Source organism: Bos indicus, chromosome 8, assembly GCF_029378745.1.
Source record: "Bos indicus isolate NIAB-ARS_2022 breed Sahiwal x Tharparkar chromosome 8, NIAB-ARS_B.indTharparkar_mat_pri_1.0, whole genome shotgun sequence".
In the NCBI taxonomy this organism is placed as follows: Eukaryota; Metazoa; Chordata; class Mammalia; order Artiodactyla; family Bovidae; genus Bos; species Bos indicus.
This window is the reverse complement of record NC_091767.1, coordinates 24706535-24722608: the sequence shown is the minus strand read 5'-3', so window position 1 is coordinate 24722608 and position 16074 is coordinate 24706535. Positions and strand designations below refer to the sequence as shown.

Sequence of the window (16074 nt, the reverse complement as noted above, 5' to 3'; positions counted from 1 at the left end):
TCTGCTCCCCACTCTCCAGCCACACTGACTTCTCTGTTCCTCAAACAAGTCAAGCTCATTTCTGCCTCTGTGGATGCTGTTCCCTTGGCCTGGCTTGTTCTTTTTTTCCAAGATTTTTATTTTTATTTGGTTGTGGACTGTTTTTAAAGTCTTTATTGAATTTGTTGCAATATTGCTTCTGCTTTATGTTTTATTTTTTCCCCGCAAGGCACATGGGATCTTAGCTCCCAGACCAGGGATTGACCTCGCACCCTTTTTCTGCATTGGAAGGCAAAGTCTTAACCACTGGACCACCACAGATGTTCCGGCTGGCTTGTTCTTAAAAGCTCAGCCTCTGTTCAAATACCACTTCCTTACTGAAGCTTTCCCTCACCTCCCAACCTAAAGGGGCCCCTCCACTCACCCTCCATTGAGTCACAAGGCTTTATTTTCTTCATGGCCCCATTGCTGTCCATAATTATGTCTTGGTTTACATTTGCAGTCTCTCTGCTCTGCTAGAATGGTGCTAAAATTCTGCTAGAATTTCCAAGGCCCAGCACATCGCCTAACACATACTGGATGATCACTGAAAAGTTTCTGATTCAACAATGGAAGAATTTCAGCCCAACTTACTTTTCCAAGTGGATTTCTCCTCCATCTTCACCTCACATTTCAGTCTCTAGTTCTGCTGGCCTTTTCACCAATCACTAACATGAATTTCCCTCTTAAGGGAACATGTTGTCATCGCCTCCTTTTTTGAGCAACAAACTCCTACTCACTCATCAATGCCCAGCTCAAATATTACCTCTTCTTTTAAGGTTTTGCACTTTTCCTTCCCTGGGTCTTCCTCTGGAAGGCCCCCAGAACACTTTGTATACACTTTCCTGACATATGTGTGAAGGTCACCCAGTTGTGTCAGACTCTTTGTGACCCCATGGACTGGAGCCCACCAGGCTCCTCTGGAATTCTCCAGACAAGAATATTGGAATGGGTTGCCATTTCCTTCTCCAGGGGATCGTCCTGACTCAGGGATCGAACCTGGGTCTCCTGCACTGCAGGTAGACTCTTTATGTGACATGATGATGATAAGTCACTTCAGTCGTCCCCGACTCTGTGCAACCCCATAGACAGCAGCCCTCCAGGCTCCTCTGTCCCTGGGATTCTCCAGGCAAGAACACTGGAGTGGGTTGCCATTTCCTTCTCCAATGCATGCATGCATGCTAAGTCACTTCAGTCATGTCCAACTCTGTGCGACTCCATGGACAGCAGCTCACCAGGCTCCTCTGTCCACAGGATTCTCTAGGCAAGAATACTGGAGTGGGTTGCCATTTCCTTCTGGGTCATAATTATTTATCTACTACAGATGTTTATTTATTTGCTTATCATACCCTGGATATACTCAAACATTATATATGTATATATTCTTTCTATATGTAATTTTCATTTTAGCTACAATGAACATTTTGCCTACAGGGGAGGGACATCTTGGATGCTATTTATATAGTAGGTATGGGCACATAGGGTTCCCCAGTGGCTCAGTGGTAAAGAATCCACCCACCAAGGCAGAAGACACAGGTTCCATCCCTGGGTTGGGAAGATCCCCTGGAAAAGGGAATGACAACCCACTCCAGTATTCTTGCTTGGAGAATCCCATGAACAGAGGAGCCTGGTGGGCTACAGTCCACGGGGTCACAAAAGAGTTGGACATGACTTAGCAACTAAAGAACAACAAAATGGGCACTAATAAATAAGAGCATTTAGCTCTGTGCTAAGTGCTTTATGTATATTATCTCATGTAATTCTCCTAATATCCTGAATGAGGCAGGTACTGCTGTACTTTGCAGATGAGGAAACTAGAAGAAGGTTCGATATCTCTCTCGTGTTGGCCCTGAAAATCACTGCCAGGCTGTGCTGCGGGCAGCTGGTGGCGTGGCTCTCTGAAGGCCTATGTGCCCTTGAGCTCTCAGTGTATCAGCATGGTGCACAAACTTGTCCTGTTACCCTGAGTGAGACCTGGGGACACAGCTCTGCTCAGAGAGGGGTTGGCTGGGGCTCTGTCAACCCCCTGCAGCAAGCTGCTTCCATGTGGGGGGTATAGCTGTCCCTCTGCCAGCCAGATGGACAGGCACGGTGATGAGGGTGCCCTCTGCACACCTGTGATTGTGCGTCCCCAAGGACAGCCAGATGTTCTTGGGGCCTGCCTCCTTCTGCCACATGCTGCAGACAGAAGCTGCTCTGCCAGCTCACCCTTGAGCTAATGCGAAGGGAGCGTGGGGCTCTGGGCAGGAGGGCAAGAGCCTAGGAGGCAGAGGAGACAAGGGCAGAAGGAGCTGCCGTGTCTCTATTTTCCTTTAGTCATTCCCCCCGCCCCCTGGCGCTTTACTGAGGTATAACTGACAAATAAAAATTCCATCTATTTAAGGTGTACAACGTGAAGATAGGTATACCTCATGAAAAGCACAGCAAAGGAAACAACAGACAAATGAAAAGGCAACCTATGGAGTGGGAGAAAATATCTACAAGTCATATATCTGATAAGGAGTTAATAACCAAAATATATGAGGAACTCTTACAACTCAATAGCAAACAATGAATAACCCGATTGAAAAATGGGTGAAGGATCTGAGTAGATATTCTTCTGAAGGAGACGACATACAAATGGCCAACACATGTGCAAAAAGGTGCTTGACATCTTTATCCTTTCCTTTAAATGAAGAAACTTTCTTTGCATGTTTCTTCAGGGAATAAAGGAAACAGGCGACGATAAACAAGTGTCTTCTAAGAAGCACAGACTTCCTCTGTTGCAGACAGCATCCCAATGTAAAGGAGAAGGGAGGGTTGGAATGGATTTGCTGTAGTCAGGCTTCATTATCAGCTCATCGGGAAAATTCTGTCTAGAGAAGTGGGTCACAAACTTTAGGGCCATGCTACTCAAAAAGTGTGGTTCTTAGACCAGCCATGTCAGAATGACCTGGAAGCTCAGGAGAGCTGCAGACTGGGGACCCCACTCCGGACCTGACAAACCAGACCCCAAATTTGAACAGAATCCTTCAGGAAATTTCTAAACACATTATAGTTTGAGCAACACCGACTCAAGGGTAACTGGTTAAAATGTAAATTTGGGACTCTATGCCTTAGAAATTCTGATTCACTTGATGAGGGTGAGATCCAGAAATCTAACAAGCACCACCTACTTTTTTTTCCTGCCGACTTTTTTGAGCAACTGTGGTCCTGAGGCAGTGGAAACAGTACAGATTCTGTATTTAGACAGTCCTAAGGCAACAGTCCCAGTATTCTTGCCTGGACAATCCCCAAGGACAGAGGAGCCTGGTGGGCTACAGTCCATAGCGTCGCAGAGTCAGACACGCAGGATCAGCTCTAAGAAGCGACTTAGCACACACACACAAGATCAAATCTCAGCTCTAATAGCTACAAACCAAGTAATCCTGAATAACTGCTTCATCTTAAGCTTTAGCATCCTCACCTATAAAACAGAGATACTAAATGTTTATACCTTCAGCTGGGAGGTTTAAAGTGATAGCATAGACAAAGCGCCTAGTGCTGAAGCTATGGCACACACACAGTGTGTATAAATGTTAAGTATTGTAGCCATTAGATCAAACAGCTATCTAATGGTTGCAACACCGAATGGTGGACTGGACCACAGTACTGACTAATTTCAACTGCAGGGACTAAAAAGGCCAAAGGGGGTTAACCAAGGAATGATGGCTGTGGTCTCTCTGTTACTTAATCACGGCCCTGAAGACACAGAGAGGATTAGACTGCAGCAGTGATCAAACTTTATCATCTATTAGAAATCACCAGGGACAGGAGTTAAAATGATGATTCCTTGGATGTGTGTGTAATGTATGGCTGAGTCCCTTCGCTGTTCACCCGAAACTATCACAGCATTGTTAATCGGCTACACCCCAAAACAAAACAAAAAGTTCAGAAGAAAAAGGTGCTGATTCCTGGGTGCTGCTTCTCAGTGATTCTACTTCCCACTGGATCTGGGATATGGACCAGGGATCTGCATTTTTATCCCCAGGAGATTTGATGCATGACTCCTCCAATCTCACTCTGAGAAACAGTGGGTTGGAGAATGTCTGTGTGCATGCTAAGTCGCTTCAGTTATGTCTGACTCTGTGCAACCCTATGGACCAGAGCCCATCAGGCTCCTCTGTCCATGCGGTTCTCCAGGCAAGAATACTGGAGCGGGTTACTGTGCCATCTTCCAGGGGATCTTCCCGAACCAGGGCTCAAACTCGCGTCTCTTACATCTCCTGCATTGCAGGTGGGTTCCTTACTACTAGTGCCACCTGGGAAGCCTGGGTTGGAGAATATGTGCACTTATATGATGAATGAAGAGTCTGATGCATGCGGTGCCCTGGCTGGTACTGGGAAGTACACACAGGGACGGATGACTCTGGGGTCCTCTGAGCTGGGAGCTGGGGCCTCCGAGAATGCAGGTCTATGCTGCTATGCTAAAATATTGACACACACAACAGCCTGGAGAGCAATGAAAAACTGCTGTACCTGGGCTTCTGCAGCTTCGATGCTGTGGGAGAGATTTCCATTTTGTACCGGTTCCGAAGCATCACTGGAGGGTGTCATCTCCACTTCTGTGCTGGTGCTGTTTGGGAGCTCGATTTTTTCTGTGATAAAATTTAGACACACAGAAGGCAAGCAAATGGAGTCAGTGGGGGTAAGAGCCATATTGAAAAGAACATCCTAAAATGTTGGGCCAAGGGAGAAGGTAGTGGCGTCCAAGGGGTGATAAGACCCAGGGCTGGGTTGTGCCAAATGTCTAGGATTTTTTTGCCCCCCCTGCCTTTCAGTGAACTCAGCCCTCCTCCTCTCTTTAATAGCTCCCTGACATCCCCGCTGGCCTATATCTGACCTTGGGTACCCTATCAACTCTAGGGGTATGCCTTCTCTAGATTGGGCAAACTTACCAACTTGCCATTCAAGAACATGAGCACGGACATTTTAAAACCAAAACCATACCCAATTTCCACACCACTGTCTATACCCATGATCACATCCTGCAGAGATTTTCTTATGGCAGGATCTTTTCTTCTGTAATTACATTCTGCTGCTAAGTCGCTTCAGTTGTGGCCAACTCTGTGAGACCCCATAGACGGCAGCCCACCAGGCTCCCCCGTCCCTGGGATTCTCCAGGCAAGAACACTGGAGTGGGGTGCCATTTCCTTCTCCAATGCATCAAAGTGAAAAGTGAAAGTGAAGTCACTCAGTCATGTCGAATTCTTAGCAACCCCATGGACTGTAGCCCACCAGGCTCCTCCGTCCATGGGATTTTCCAGGCAAGAGTACTGGAGTGGGGTGTCATTGAGGAGGGACATTTATTAGCTTGGGCTTCAGGAGACTTGAGTCTTAGGCTCTGCTCTGACAGAATCAGGTGGTCATCTCAGGCAAGGCCCCTCATTTCTGCAGAACCTTAGCTATGCGATGAGGGGAATCAACTGGGTGACCTCCAAGGCCCAATACTTCTAGTTCTAATTCCCTCAGGCTCAGTGGGTGGAAAGTTCTACCAGGGCATCGGTGTTGTGGGTAGGGCAAACCTGGGAACCTGGCCTTCTGGAAATGCCTGGAGGATACTACTTAAGAGGTTCCACACTTGGGCATCCTATAGAAGACCAGGCAAGGGCAGGGGATGAACAAGTAATTGAGATAAAAATCTGTGTCATTCCTGACTGAGAAGCAACACTTGGCTAGAGTGACTCTCAGGTAATAGTTGAGTACTGGGACTTCTGGACACTGGGCATCATAGGCGGGCCTGGGTTCATACTCTGATGCTACTGCTTAAGCTGTGGGGTCCTTAGTATGTGACTTAGCCTCTCTGATGTTCAGCTTCCTTATCTGTAAAACTGGAATGATGCAGATTTAGAGAATGAAATCATGGTGGCCGGGGGAAGGATGGGGAAAAGGGATAGTTAGGGAGTTTGGGACGGGCATGTCCACACTGCTATATTTAAAATGGATAACCAACAAGGACCCACTGTATAGGCTGTGGAGCTCTGCTCAATGTCATGCAAAGCCTGGATGGGAGGGCAGTTTGGGGAAGAATGGATACACGTATATGTATGGCTGAACCCTTTTGCTGTTTACCTGACACTGTCACAACTGTTTGTTAATCGGCTATACCCCAATACAAAAGCAAAAGGTAAAAAAATCGGGGTGATGATGACAGTAGAACCACCACCGCTGCTCTGACCAATAACAATATGATCAAAGGGCACACCTGTAGAGATTACACAAGAAAATGAATTAAAGCTCTCAGCACAGTGCCTGGAACAGAGCGAGCAAAGAAGAAACATAAACTGTTCGGATCCACTTTACAGCACCCGACTTGCACTAGAAGATTTTTTCCAGGGCTCAGAGGAACACCTGCAGGGGATCAGTGATCGGGCACATGGAGGTTTTTTTGCCATAATTTCAGGGAGAGGGAAATATAAAGGGTTGCCCTCTGGCCGAGCTGGGTCGAGTCTTGGGACTTGTCAAGTCTAGGAGTTTGGCTGTGTGTGGTTCAGTGTCAGGGTCACCAGGAGTACCGGAAAGCTCATCAGTCTCAGATGTGGGCAGCTTCAGGCTGCTCAGAAAGTATTAGAGTATTTCTAGCAACTTCAGAAAAATTAAACATTTCTATCACTGATAAATTTACTGGGAAATAATTTGCGAGTTATATAAAAATGGTTGAATTTGAAGGAGCCAAATTTTGGAAGCCATAGGGAATGCTATGTTTATTCATGTATTCAGTTGTGGAATACAGAGGCATAAATGCATTTGAATATGGAAAGCCACCGAAACTCCAACTTCTTTTATCTTAGTAGTGATCGTGTTTTCATAATGATGTTCTGCTGTGTGTGATTGTCTGTTTTTCCTAATATGCTTGGTTCAGTTGTTTAAACTAAAAAATACTCAGTACCTTGGGAAATACTAAATCTGTGTTTGTGTGTCTGTTAGCTGAGCTGATACAACTTTAGGATCAGCCTTTAATGACCAAAAAAAAAAATGGGGTTCTGGGTCCCAAAGTGAAGTTAAGATGTATAAGAACAGACATGAACACATTAGAAGAAGCGACTTCCCAGGAGTGAGAGCTAACATTTTAGTTTAAGTTTTTTCCCCACCCCGTACCCAATAGAATCTTGACTGTTTCTTGGCCAAAGATTTTTCCTGAAGCTAGAAGTCAGGAGAACAGAGGAGACATAAGCTCTTCCAAGGAATGTCATATATTTTGAGTGCAACACTGTTAAATTTTGTCTGCAGATAATTTTAGTTTCTTGGGCATCATGTATTGCATAGATCCAGATTAGGGTAAATTTAGACTGAATTTAGAATTTGAGAGCTACATTAGAGTCACAGACTGGAGAGGAGGAACATTATGTTCCAAGTTAAAATAAGACCACTAAATGTCACGATCTGGTCACAAAGGAACTCAGAAAAAGTCAACCAAAAGGGACCGGAGCTAGTTGCTGAATTCTTAAGAGGGGAGAGTCAGGGCCATCTTTCAGGGACCCGGGAACTCAGTTCAGGAGCAACCAAGTGAACATCTAGTAATTTGGTGGGGGTGATGCAGGAGATGTCATAGGTACAAAATCCGGTTACCAAGCAAGAACTTCAGAAAGGGTACTCTCACCTTTTGTCAAGTATTAAATGACAGGTCTGTCCTCTTTTTGTGCAAGCTCCCAAATGGAGTGATTTTCTACTCCAGTGGAGATGTATGGTTAGGATTTATTTTAAATTTATTTAATTTATTTTAATTTTTTTTTACTTATTTAACATTATTATTTGTTTATTTTATATGGCTCCTCATAGAATCATTTCACTCTTTTTAAAGTTCCCCTGGGAGTAGGTGACCTATTGGGTCTGTTCATGCCCTGGGACCCACCAGGGAAAGTGGGACTCTTTCGGATGTCCGAGAAAGGGCTGAGCAACAGGGTTCTGTATCTGCACTGACTTGGGGTGCCCACACCGGGTCCTGCTTCTCTGCCCCTTGCTTCACGCACTCCAGGAACAAACAGCAGGGGATGGACATCTCCCCGTACTCACCCACATGATTGGCAGCCCCGTTCTGCCTCTCATTCTCATCCACCTGACATTTCTTCTTGGCAATCTTGTGGAGAATTGAAGCCTTTTCTCTGAACCTCCCTGAAGCAAGAGAAAGTAATGGAAAGGAGATGGGGTGAGAAGGAAGAGAAAGAGAGAGGCTCCTGGCAAATGGTGAGGCTCTGGCAAAGCGGGTGCCTAGTTTTCTTAGCTAGGGTGTCGTCCAGTGGTGATCACTCCTTTCTGCCCAACCGAGAGGCCCTAGGACCTGCATGAAGAGTACTTTCTTACCTTGTGGCTCCCTCAGCCCAGTTCTCTACTTGACAATCTCAAGCTGCTGGGTCACAGACAAAAGGTTTCCCTTGGACCTCTTCCCTCCCTCCCAATTGCTTACAAAAAACAAAAACCCCAATCCTCACCAAAACTCCCTCCATTGCTGTGACCCCGAAACAGGTCTAGACACAGATCTGCTCTGGAGGCATGGCCATTTCTCTGAAATTAGATGCTCATCCCAGGATTGGCTTTTGACCGTGGAAAGCCAAGCCCAGGGGTTCTTTGATTTGACTCTTGTTTTCAAACATGTATCTTAATTAACACTGCAGTTTCTAAAGTCGTCGGGAGCATGCATTGCAGTCGAATTAGCTGAGTCAGCTTCAATGAAAGCATCAAAGAGGCAACTGATTGCATTTGGGGATTCAGGGCAAAGGATGATCAACAAAGCACAGCAAGTAATGTCTGTGGGTGATGAGACGCTTAGGGAAAGGTTCGGGAAAAAATACCATTTTCAAAGTAATCGTTTTAAACAGCTGTACCATAAAAGTAATGCTTCATTTCTTCTCCATTACTGACATAATTAATGGGTAAATGCATGCAACAAGCACAGAAAAAAAAAAAAAAACATGCAAAAGTGTAGAGATTAGTGAAACATAGCACATTTTCCTTTCTTTTTTAATCCTTGATTCCCACAGCCCCTCTCCCCCATCCCTTCCTCCTGGGATTATTCAAGGTACAAAGGAGCTTCATTTTAAACTAACTATTGCCTACATTTAGATGAGTCCCTGAAAATACCGTACCTCCTACAATTTTCCCACTAGGCATTTGTGGTTGGCTCGGTTCTCTAGCAGGATATTAGCATGGGAGCTTATTCAACTTTTCTAGAATAGACCACAACCAAACCAAATCAGTCTCAAACTAATTTCTCCTGGAGAGTCCATCCTCCTAGGACGGGACATGGCAGGTTGGCCTCTCCAGCCCAGCCCTCCTGTGGACGCAAAGGCAGGGGAGTGGTCATAGAGGTGACTTGTGTGGCTGGTTGGGACCGACAGAAGCAGTAAACTAGAGACGAGCAGCTGACTTCAATGGTGAAGGTGACGCAGGAGAAGCTCCTTCTGCTCAAAAGCTCCGTTAGCCTTAAATCTAGATGCCTGCTTTCACAGGGTAGCCTCTAGGATGTCGGTCCCTTAGTCTAGGAAGTGAATGTGCCCCGCTGGACACATTCTTCAAGCAAACAGGAAGAGGAACATTACGCAGAAAAAAAGTAGGTCAGCATGTGGCCTGGTTGCATAAGGAATGAGAAAGAAGGACGAAGTGAGGGACATGATGTGCCCCTTTGAGGGACAGTGAAGGTCAGCATTGGGTTTACCCTGCTGGAGGGTATTCTGCATTTAGCTATTTCTATTTAATCGCCAAGGAAAATCTGGGGAAGAAAGAAGGGAAGGAAAGAAGTCTGGGGACTAGGAGAAGGAGGAGGTAAAGGGGAATAAGAACAGAAAGAAAAAGGAGAGAAAAAGAAATAATTCAATAATGCAGGGGAAGGCATGGAGCTAGGACTGTCTGGAGGTTGCCCAGGGAGCATGGTTGGAAGACACTTTCCTGTCTACCAAGTCTAGTCTTATTTGGGGACGAGGTGGATGGATAACGGAGAGTGATTCTCAGCATTTGGCAGCCTGAAGCCTAAAGAGGGGTACTACTTGTGTAAGATGACTCTAAGAAGTCCTTAAATCATCTGCTGAAAAGCCAAGAAGAGGAAAAGGGAGGTTCTGAAACATTATAGAAGATGATGCTTCTACTAATAAAGCCACTCTGTGGACTCAGGGTCAGTCTTTGAACTTAGAACAATCTGCAGCTGTATGATCAACCACAGCTTAAACCATAATTTAAAAATTATATGTAAGATAATAATAAAGTGAGAGAGCATTCAAAAGAGGAAACAAGCTTGGGGAAATAAAACCTGAAATAAACCAATCCAAGTCAAGCCCAAAAGTCATGAATCATGGCAGAGAAAATCGTTGATAGTTAATCACATGTTGTGTATGGTTCCAAGGATCTTTTCAGAGCTCAGATGAATGCCAGAGACAAAGAAGAACAAAAGGGACCCCACAGCATGGAGGGGTGTGGTCACTCCCTTTGCCAGGAAACATCTTTCAGAACAGGGCTGGCCACTGTCACTCGAGGGCTGGTTTTCCCAACGTCTCTAAAGGAGGAGTGGGAGAGGAGCGGAGGAGATGATTCGAGAATTTGGATTTCTCAAAAAATGTTCAGAGACCAGCGAGGGTTCTGTAGACTGTGTGCGTCCCTCTTGCCACTGCCACAGCACCTGAGGTTTTCTGTGTTACGGAAAAGTGGGGCAGACTGACTTGACCTGTTTCCTCTTAGGGTTCAGCCCTTGGGCAGAGGCTGCCTGGGGAGCAGCTCTCGTCCACCCACTGCTTCTACTTCTTTAATAGAACTTCTGTCCTAGTTTGCAGGACCTGGCTGCCATTCTGCTGTGAGGGTGCTGACAACGGCGGCTCCAAGGCCTAAAAGGATTTTCCTTTTTCAGAGACTGGTTTATAGAAAAGCAGCAGTGGAAGTCCCACCTTCAGAACTTAGCACACAGGGGAATTTCTTGAGGGTGCTGAAGCAGACTCACCAGGGGGGCACCCTCATTCCAGCCCTAGGACACCCCTGGGATCGCCACGGGGCACCTTATGAGAGAAGCTGTGACGATGAGGCTGGCAGGACAAGACTGAGCACAGAATGTGATTCTCAAAGAGGCCCTCTGGGTTTGCAGGTCAGGAGGCCTGGCACCTTCAGGACCTGTTCAGCTTGAAGCCACAAGCCGAGAGACCACCCTGCAGTGTGTGTGCATGTGTGTGTGTGTGTGTGTGTGTGTGTGTGTGTATGTGTGTGTTGGGAACAGCACAGTATCATGGTTAAAGGGATATGATCTGGGGTTCCCAGGTGGCTCAGTAAAGAGATGCAGATTTGATCCCTGGGTCGGGAAGATCCCCTGGAGGAGGAAATGGCAAACCTGCTCTGGTATTCTTGCCTGGAGAATCCCACTGACAGAGGAGCCTGGACGGCTATAGTCCATGGGATCACAAGAGTCAGACACGACCAGGCAACTTAGCATGCACGTGGATGTGTTTCGAGGCAGCAAGGCCTGGTTTAAGCCCCAGCTCTCTCCCTGGCTCTGCTAGGTGACAGTCAATAAGTCCCTGAATATTTCTGAGTTTCAATTTTTCTGTTTGTTAAATAGGGATGCTAACCACTGACTCCTGAGTTAAATGCAGGCCTTAAGTGAGAAAATACCTATAAAGGACTGACCACAGCACCTGGCATTGGGAGAACTCTGTAAAAAAGAGGAAAAAGAAAACCCAACAAACAGCCCAGGGGCAAGGGTTACACGGCCCTGTGCTGCATTAGAAGAAGCCTTGGCATCTTCTCGTCTCTCAATTGGCGGTATCTGACCTGACAGTGTAAGCATCCCAGGGGCCTCGTTGGATTGGTGTTTAGTTTTCCGTGATTCCTCCAAAGTCAGTTCCAAAACTGATTAGAAGGGTCACTTTATATCTCTCTGAAATTGAGAAGGTCAAGGTGAGGGAGCTGGTCCTCTGTGTTTTAACTCTGATACCTTTGTGATCTTCAAATGGAAAGATAGTGATCAGCTTTCTCCCATCACTTGTGAGGACAGAGTACAGGAAGGGCTGTGGGTATTGCACAGTGGATTTCGGGGTGGCTCCAAAGAGCTTCCTGAAGCACCAGGGCTTTGCCTCCTCTGTGTCTCAGGCTCAGAATTCTAAAATAGCGATAATAAACAGAACACCCAGCTCAAACAGTTGCTGGAAGACTTAACGGTTTGAGACACATCAGGTATTTAGATGGCCCCGACATACAGTCAATTACTCAGAAAGCGTTGTTACTATTATGGAAGTGAATGCAGGATCTTCACCCCATAAATTACTGAAGATGAAAAGCTTGATATTTAAAACAGAATGGAGGCTTAGCAGCCTCTGGTGCAAGAAACCTTGGCCGTAAAGGCACCACTTTCATTGACTATTTTGGGCATGGATTCCATGTTGGCATAGGGGTTGACATGGACAGATCTAAGAAAAACAACTGTGTGCCTGGGGATAAAGGAGACGTTTTTGAGTAACTTTTCAAGGTGAGCGAGGGAGTGATTTTTCAACATGTTTTAAAGAGACTTTAAAAAATACACGCTATTGCGTGTGAACCTTTAAAGTATCTTTTTATATAGTGACAGATATTTGTATACTTAAAATCTTAGAAATAGCAAACTCGGCTCAAATCGTGAGGCACCTACGTCAAAAACTAGTACACAGTTTTAATATAGTTTCGCTTGGTCTGAAATTTGCAAAAGAAAACCAGCTGAGTATTCTCAGGGGAGTGTGTGTTGAGGGGGTGGTAGGGACGTGTGGGAGGAAAAGATCAAAGCAGAAGGGCTTATTATGAAGAAGAACAAATTTTGGAAATAAAAAAACCCGGCATCAAAATCCTCAACCGATCTCTCTGCCATAACGCAGGAGCTCCAAGCTGCGTCGCAAAATCACCTTTGGAGGTTCTGTTTCCTCCAAAGTAAAGCATTTTACTTTTGTTCTGCTGTTGATTAATGAAAACAGCCCCTGGAAATTCCTTCACATCCTTCCCACCAAGTCATCAGCAACGCCCCGACAGGAACGTTTTGGGCTGGAGATGAGATTAGCTCCTGGCTGCCACAGAGCATTCTGAGCCCTAGCAACACGGAAGAGACAGGACCAAAGAGATTTATAGATGTAAAGGGAGCAGCCACACACACCTCAGCAAACAGACCTTGGCCTGGGAGACGAAAAGGAAAAATGAAACAGGAGGGAAAACTCAGTGTGTTTGAAATTATTTTTTGTGTTTTCAGTTCTGCCTTTCCTGTCTCTGTCTTTGAAGTTTATGGGTTGGCTGGCAGCTTAAAAAGCAACAGGGCACCTGAACTTTCCTCCTGTTTATCCTTTATTTTTTTTTCTGGAATCAGAGACTCAGGTCAGGCAGCCAGGCCACCGTGACTCTGAGAAGCACTATGAAAGCGATGTGGCAAAGAGCAAACGCTGACCCTTGGGGTCATTGTGGGTTCCTCTCTTTCTCTCCTACCTCACAAGCTATCTATCAGCAAATCTGGGATCTCTGCTTTCAGCGTATTTCAGAGCCTGACCACTTCTCGCTCCCTACCTCCCTGGGCCGAGCAACAATCCTCTGGCCTCCCGGCCAGTCTCTCTTCCACCATGTCTTCCCTGTCCCCTGCTAAGTCCCTTCAGTTGTGTCCGACTCTGTGCGACCCCATAGACGGCAGCCCACCAGGCTCCCCCGTCCCCGGGATTCTCCAGGCAAGAACACTGGAGTGGGGTGCCATTTCCTTCTCCAATGCAGGAAAGTGAAAAGGGAAAGTGAAGTTGCTCAGCTGGTCTTATCCCAGGGTCATTAGTGGTCAGATCATGCCACTCACGTCTCTGTGCAAAATCCGGCAGGGGATCCTTAGGGAAAAATGAAAACCAAAGTCTTGCCAATGACCTGGAAGATTCTGTCCAGAGAAGCTCACCTGGACCCTCCTGCCTTGTCCCCTCCCCCTCTCCTAGCTTACTCTGCACCAGACACCCTGGCCTTCTTCTTGCTGTTCTGGAAAACACTGTGTTGTCTCCACCTCAGGGCCGTGACCTTTGCTGGTCCCTCTACCTGGAATGTTCTTCTCCCAGAGACCCATGGGCTCCACTCTCTCCACTCCTTTGAGTACTGATTTGTTGTTCATTGTTGTTCAGTCGCTCAGTCGTGTCTGACTCTTTGTGACCCCGTGGACTGCAGCACGCCAGGCTTCCCTGTCCTTCACCATCAAATACTGATACTTGTTTATAAATATCACCTTCTCATTGAAGCTGCTCTGAGCAGCCTATTTAAAGGTGCGGCTTTTCTCTCCAGCACTTGCCACCCCCAGCTTATTTTCTCTAAAGCGTTTTCCACCACCTCATTCACTGTTTCACTATTGCTATTGATTATCTGCTGTTTCCCATTAGCAGTCAAGCTCCGTGAGGGTAGGAATTTTCATCAGTTTTGTTCACTGCCGTATCCCCAGTGCCCAGTGGGGCTCAATCGATCCTTGTGTTTGTGGTTTCCAGGCAAGCTGATGAAGTTCTCACAAGCTTCCTGTTGGCTAACGGGCCAAAGTAAATCCTTTCAGGTCCACTCAAGCCCAGCACCCTAGTAAGGCTCAGTTCAGTTCAGTTCAGTTGCTCAGTTGTGTCCGACTCTCTGCGACCCCATGAATCGCAGCACGCCAGGCCTCCCTGTCCATCACTCGGAGTTCACTCAAACTCACGTCCATTGAGTCGGTGATGCCATCCAGCCATCTCATCCTCTGTTGTCCCCTTCTCCTCCTGCCCCCGATCCCTCCCAGCATCAGAGTTTTTTTTTCCAATGAGTCAACTCTTTGCATGAGGTGGCCAAAGTACTGGAGTTTCAGCTTTAGCATCATTCCTTCTAAAGAACACCCAGGGCTGATCTCCTTCAGAATGGACTGGTTGGATCTCCTTGCAGTCCAAGGGACTCTCAGGAGTCTTCTCCAACACCACAGTTCAGAAGCATCAATTCTTCGGCGCTCAGCCTTCTTCACAGTCCAACTCTCACATCCATACATGACCACTGGAAAAACCATAGCCTTGACTAGACAGACCTTTGTTGGCAAAGTAATGTCTCTGCTTTTCAATATGCTGTCTAGGTTGGTCATAAGGGCTAAGGGCCCATATATAGAGCCCCAGGAGCTGTCTGAAGTAAAGAGGAGAAAATAGGGTGGACCAAGTGTTCATGCTCCAGAAGTGAAATAAAGAGGGGCACCCAGTTGTCCCCCTTCTGTACCTCCTCCCCCCCAATCAGGTCCCTAAGGTGGGCACTGCAAGGAAGAGGAGGAAGATGGAAGAGGAGGTGCAGTGAGCACAGCAGAGAGGAGAGCAGGGCAAGCTGCGCTCTGGCTCCTCCTCCTGCATGAAGATACTCCTCATTTGTCGAGGCCTAATTGAAGGCATCACCCACTCAATGGACATGAGTTTGAGCAAACTACACAAGATAGTGAAGGACAGGGAAGCCTGGCATGCTGCAGTCCACGGGGCCACAAAGAGTTAGACACGACTGAGCGAATGAACTGAACTGAAGGCCAGACTCGAAGTCTCTCTATTGAGACCCACGCCCTCCTTCCCAAGTGGAAATCTACCCACTGCTCTCAGGGCATTTTGTACTCATCACAGCCCTTATTTCAGTTTGCTGCCAGCTTCTCTGCTTTCCCCACCAGAGGGCAGGCTTCTCGGGGGCAGGGACCTTCTCTCAGCCATCTGTGTATTTCTCTATGCCTCCACAAGTGTCTTAGAGTCATGCTTGGCACATCTCATGAACTCACTGAATTATAGTGACGCTCTCCCTATATTAGCTCCCCAGGGAAGTCTGAGCTTTTCTTCCAAGTCAGTACAGGTCACAACCAATCTCCCACTCTGCAAATATTAACCAAGGCTGTGCTATGAATCAGGCAATATTTGATAATAAGATCCATCTGGTGCCCTTGTAGGGTTCACAGCCTGGAGCCAGAGAGACAAGAAACAAGGACTTAAGATTCATGCTGTAATGGTGGGGGCCTTCTCCGGAGGGCATGGAAACTCAGAGAATAAAGCTCGAAGATACCAGACACTACTTAGCAGCTTGGACAAGTAAGGTCCACTTGCATTCCACAAACTGTCCTTCTGG

At 46.6% G+C, this 16074-nt stretch overlaps 1 protein-coding gene across 4 annotated transcripts in view; it reads right to left on the bottom strand.

The window, feature by feature from the left end:
* SLC24A2 (solute carrier family 24 member 2) overlaps nt 1-16074 on the bottom strand; it is a 289753-nt gene that overhangs the window by 44510 nt on the left and 229169 nt on the right. For all 4 annotated transcript variants that reach the window (XM_070794474.1, XM_070794478.1, XM_070794477.1 and 1 more), the window contains 2 exons: nt 8050-8148; nt 4516-4634 (listed from right to left, as the gene is read on the bottom strand). In XM_070794474.1, the coding sequence (XP_070650575.1) occupies nt 4516-4634; nt 8050-8148 (218 nt within the window). The remainder of the gene's footprint in view (nt 1-4515; nt 4635-8049; nt 8149-16074) is intronic.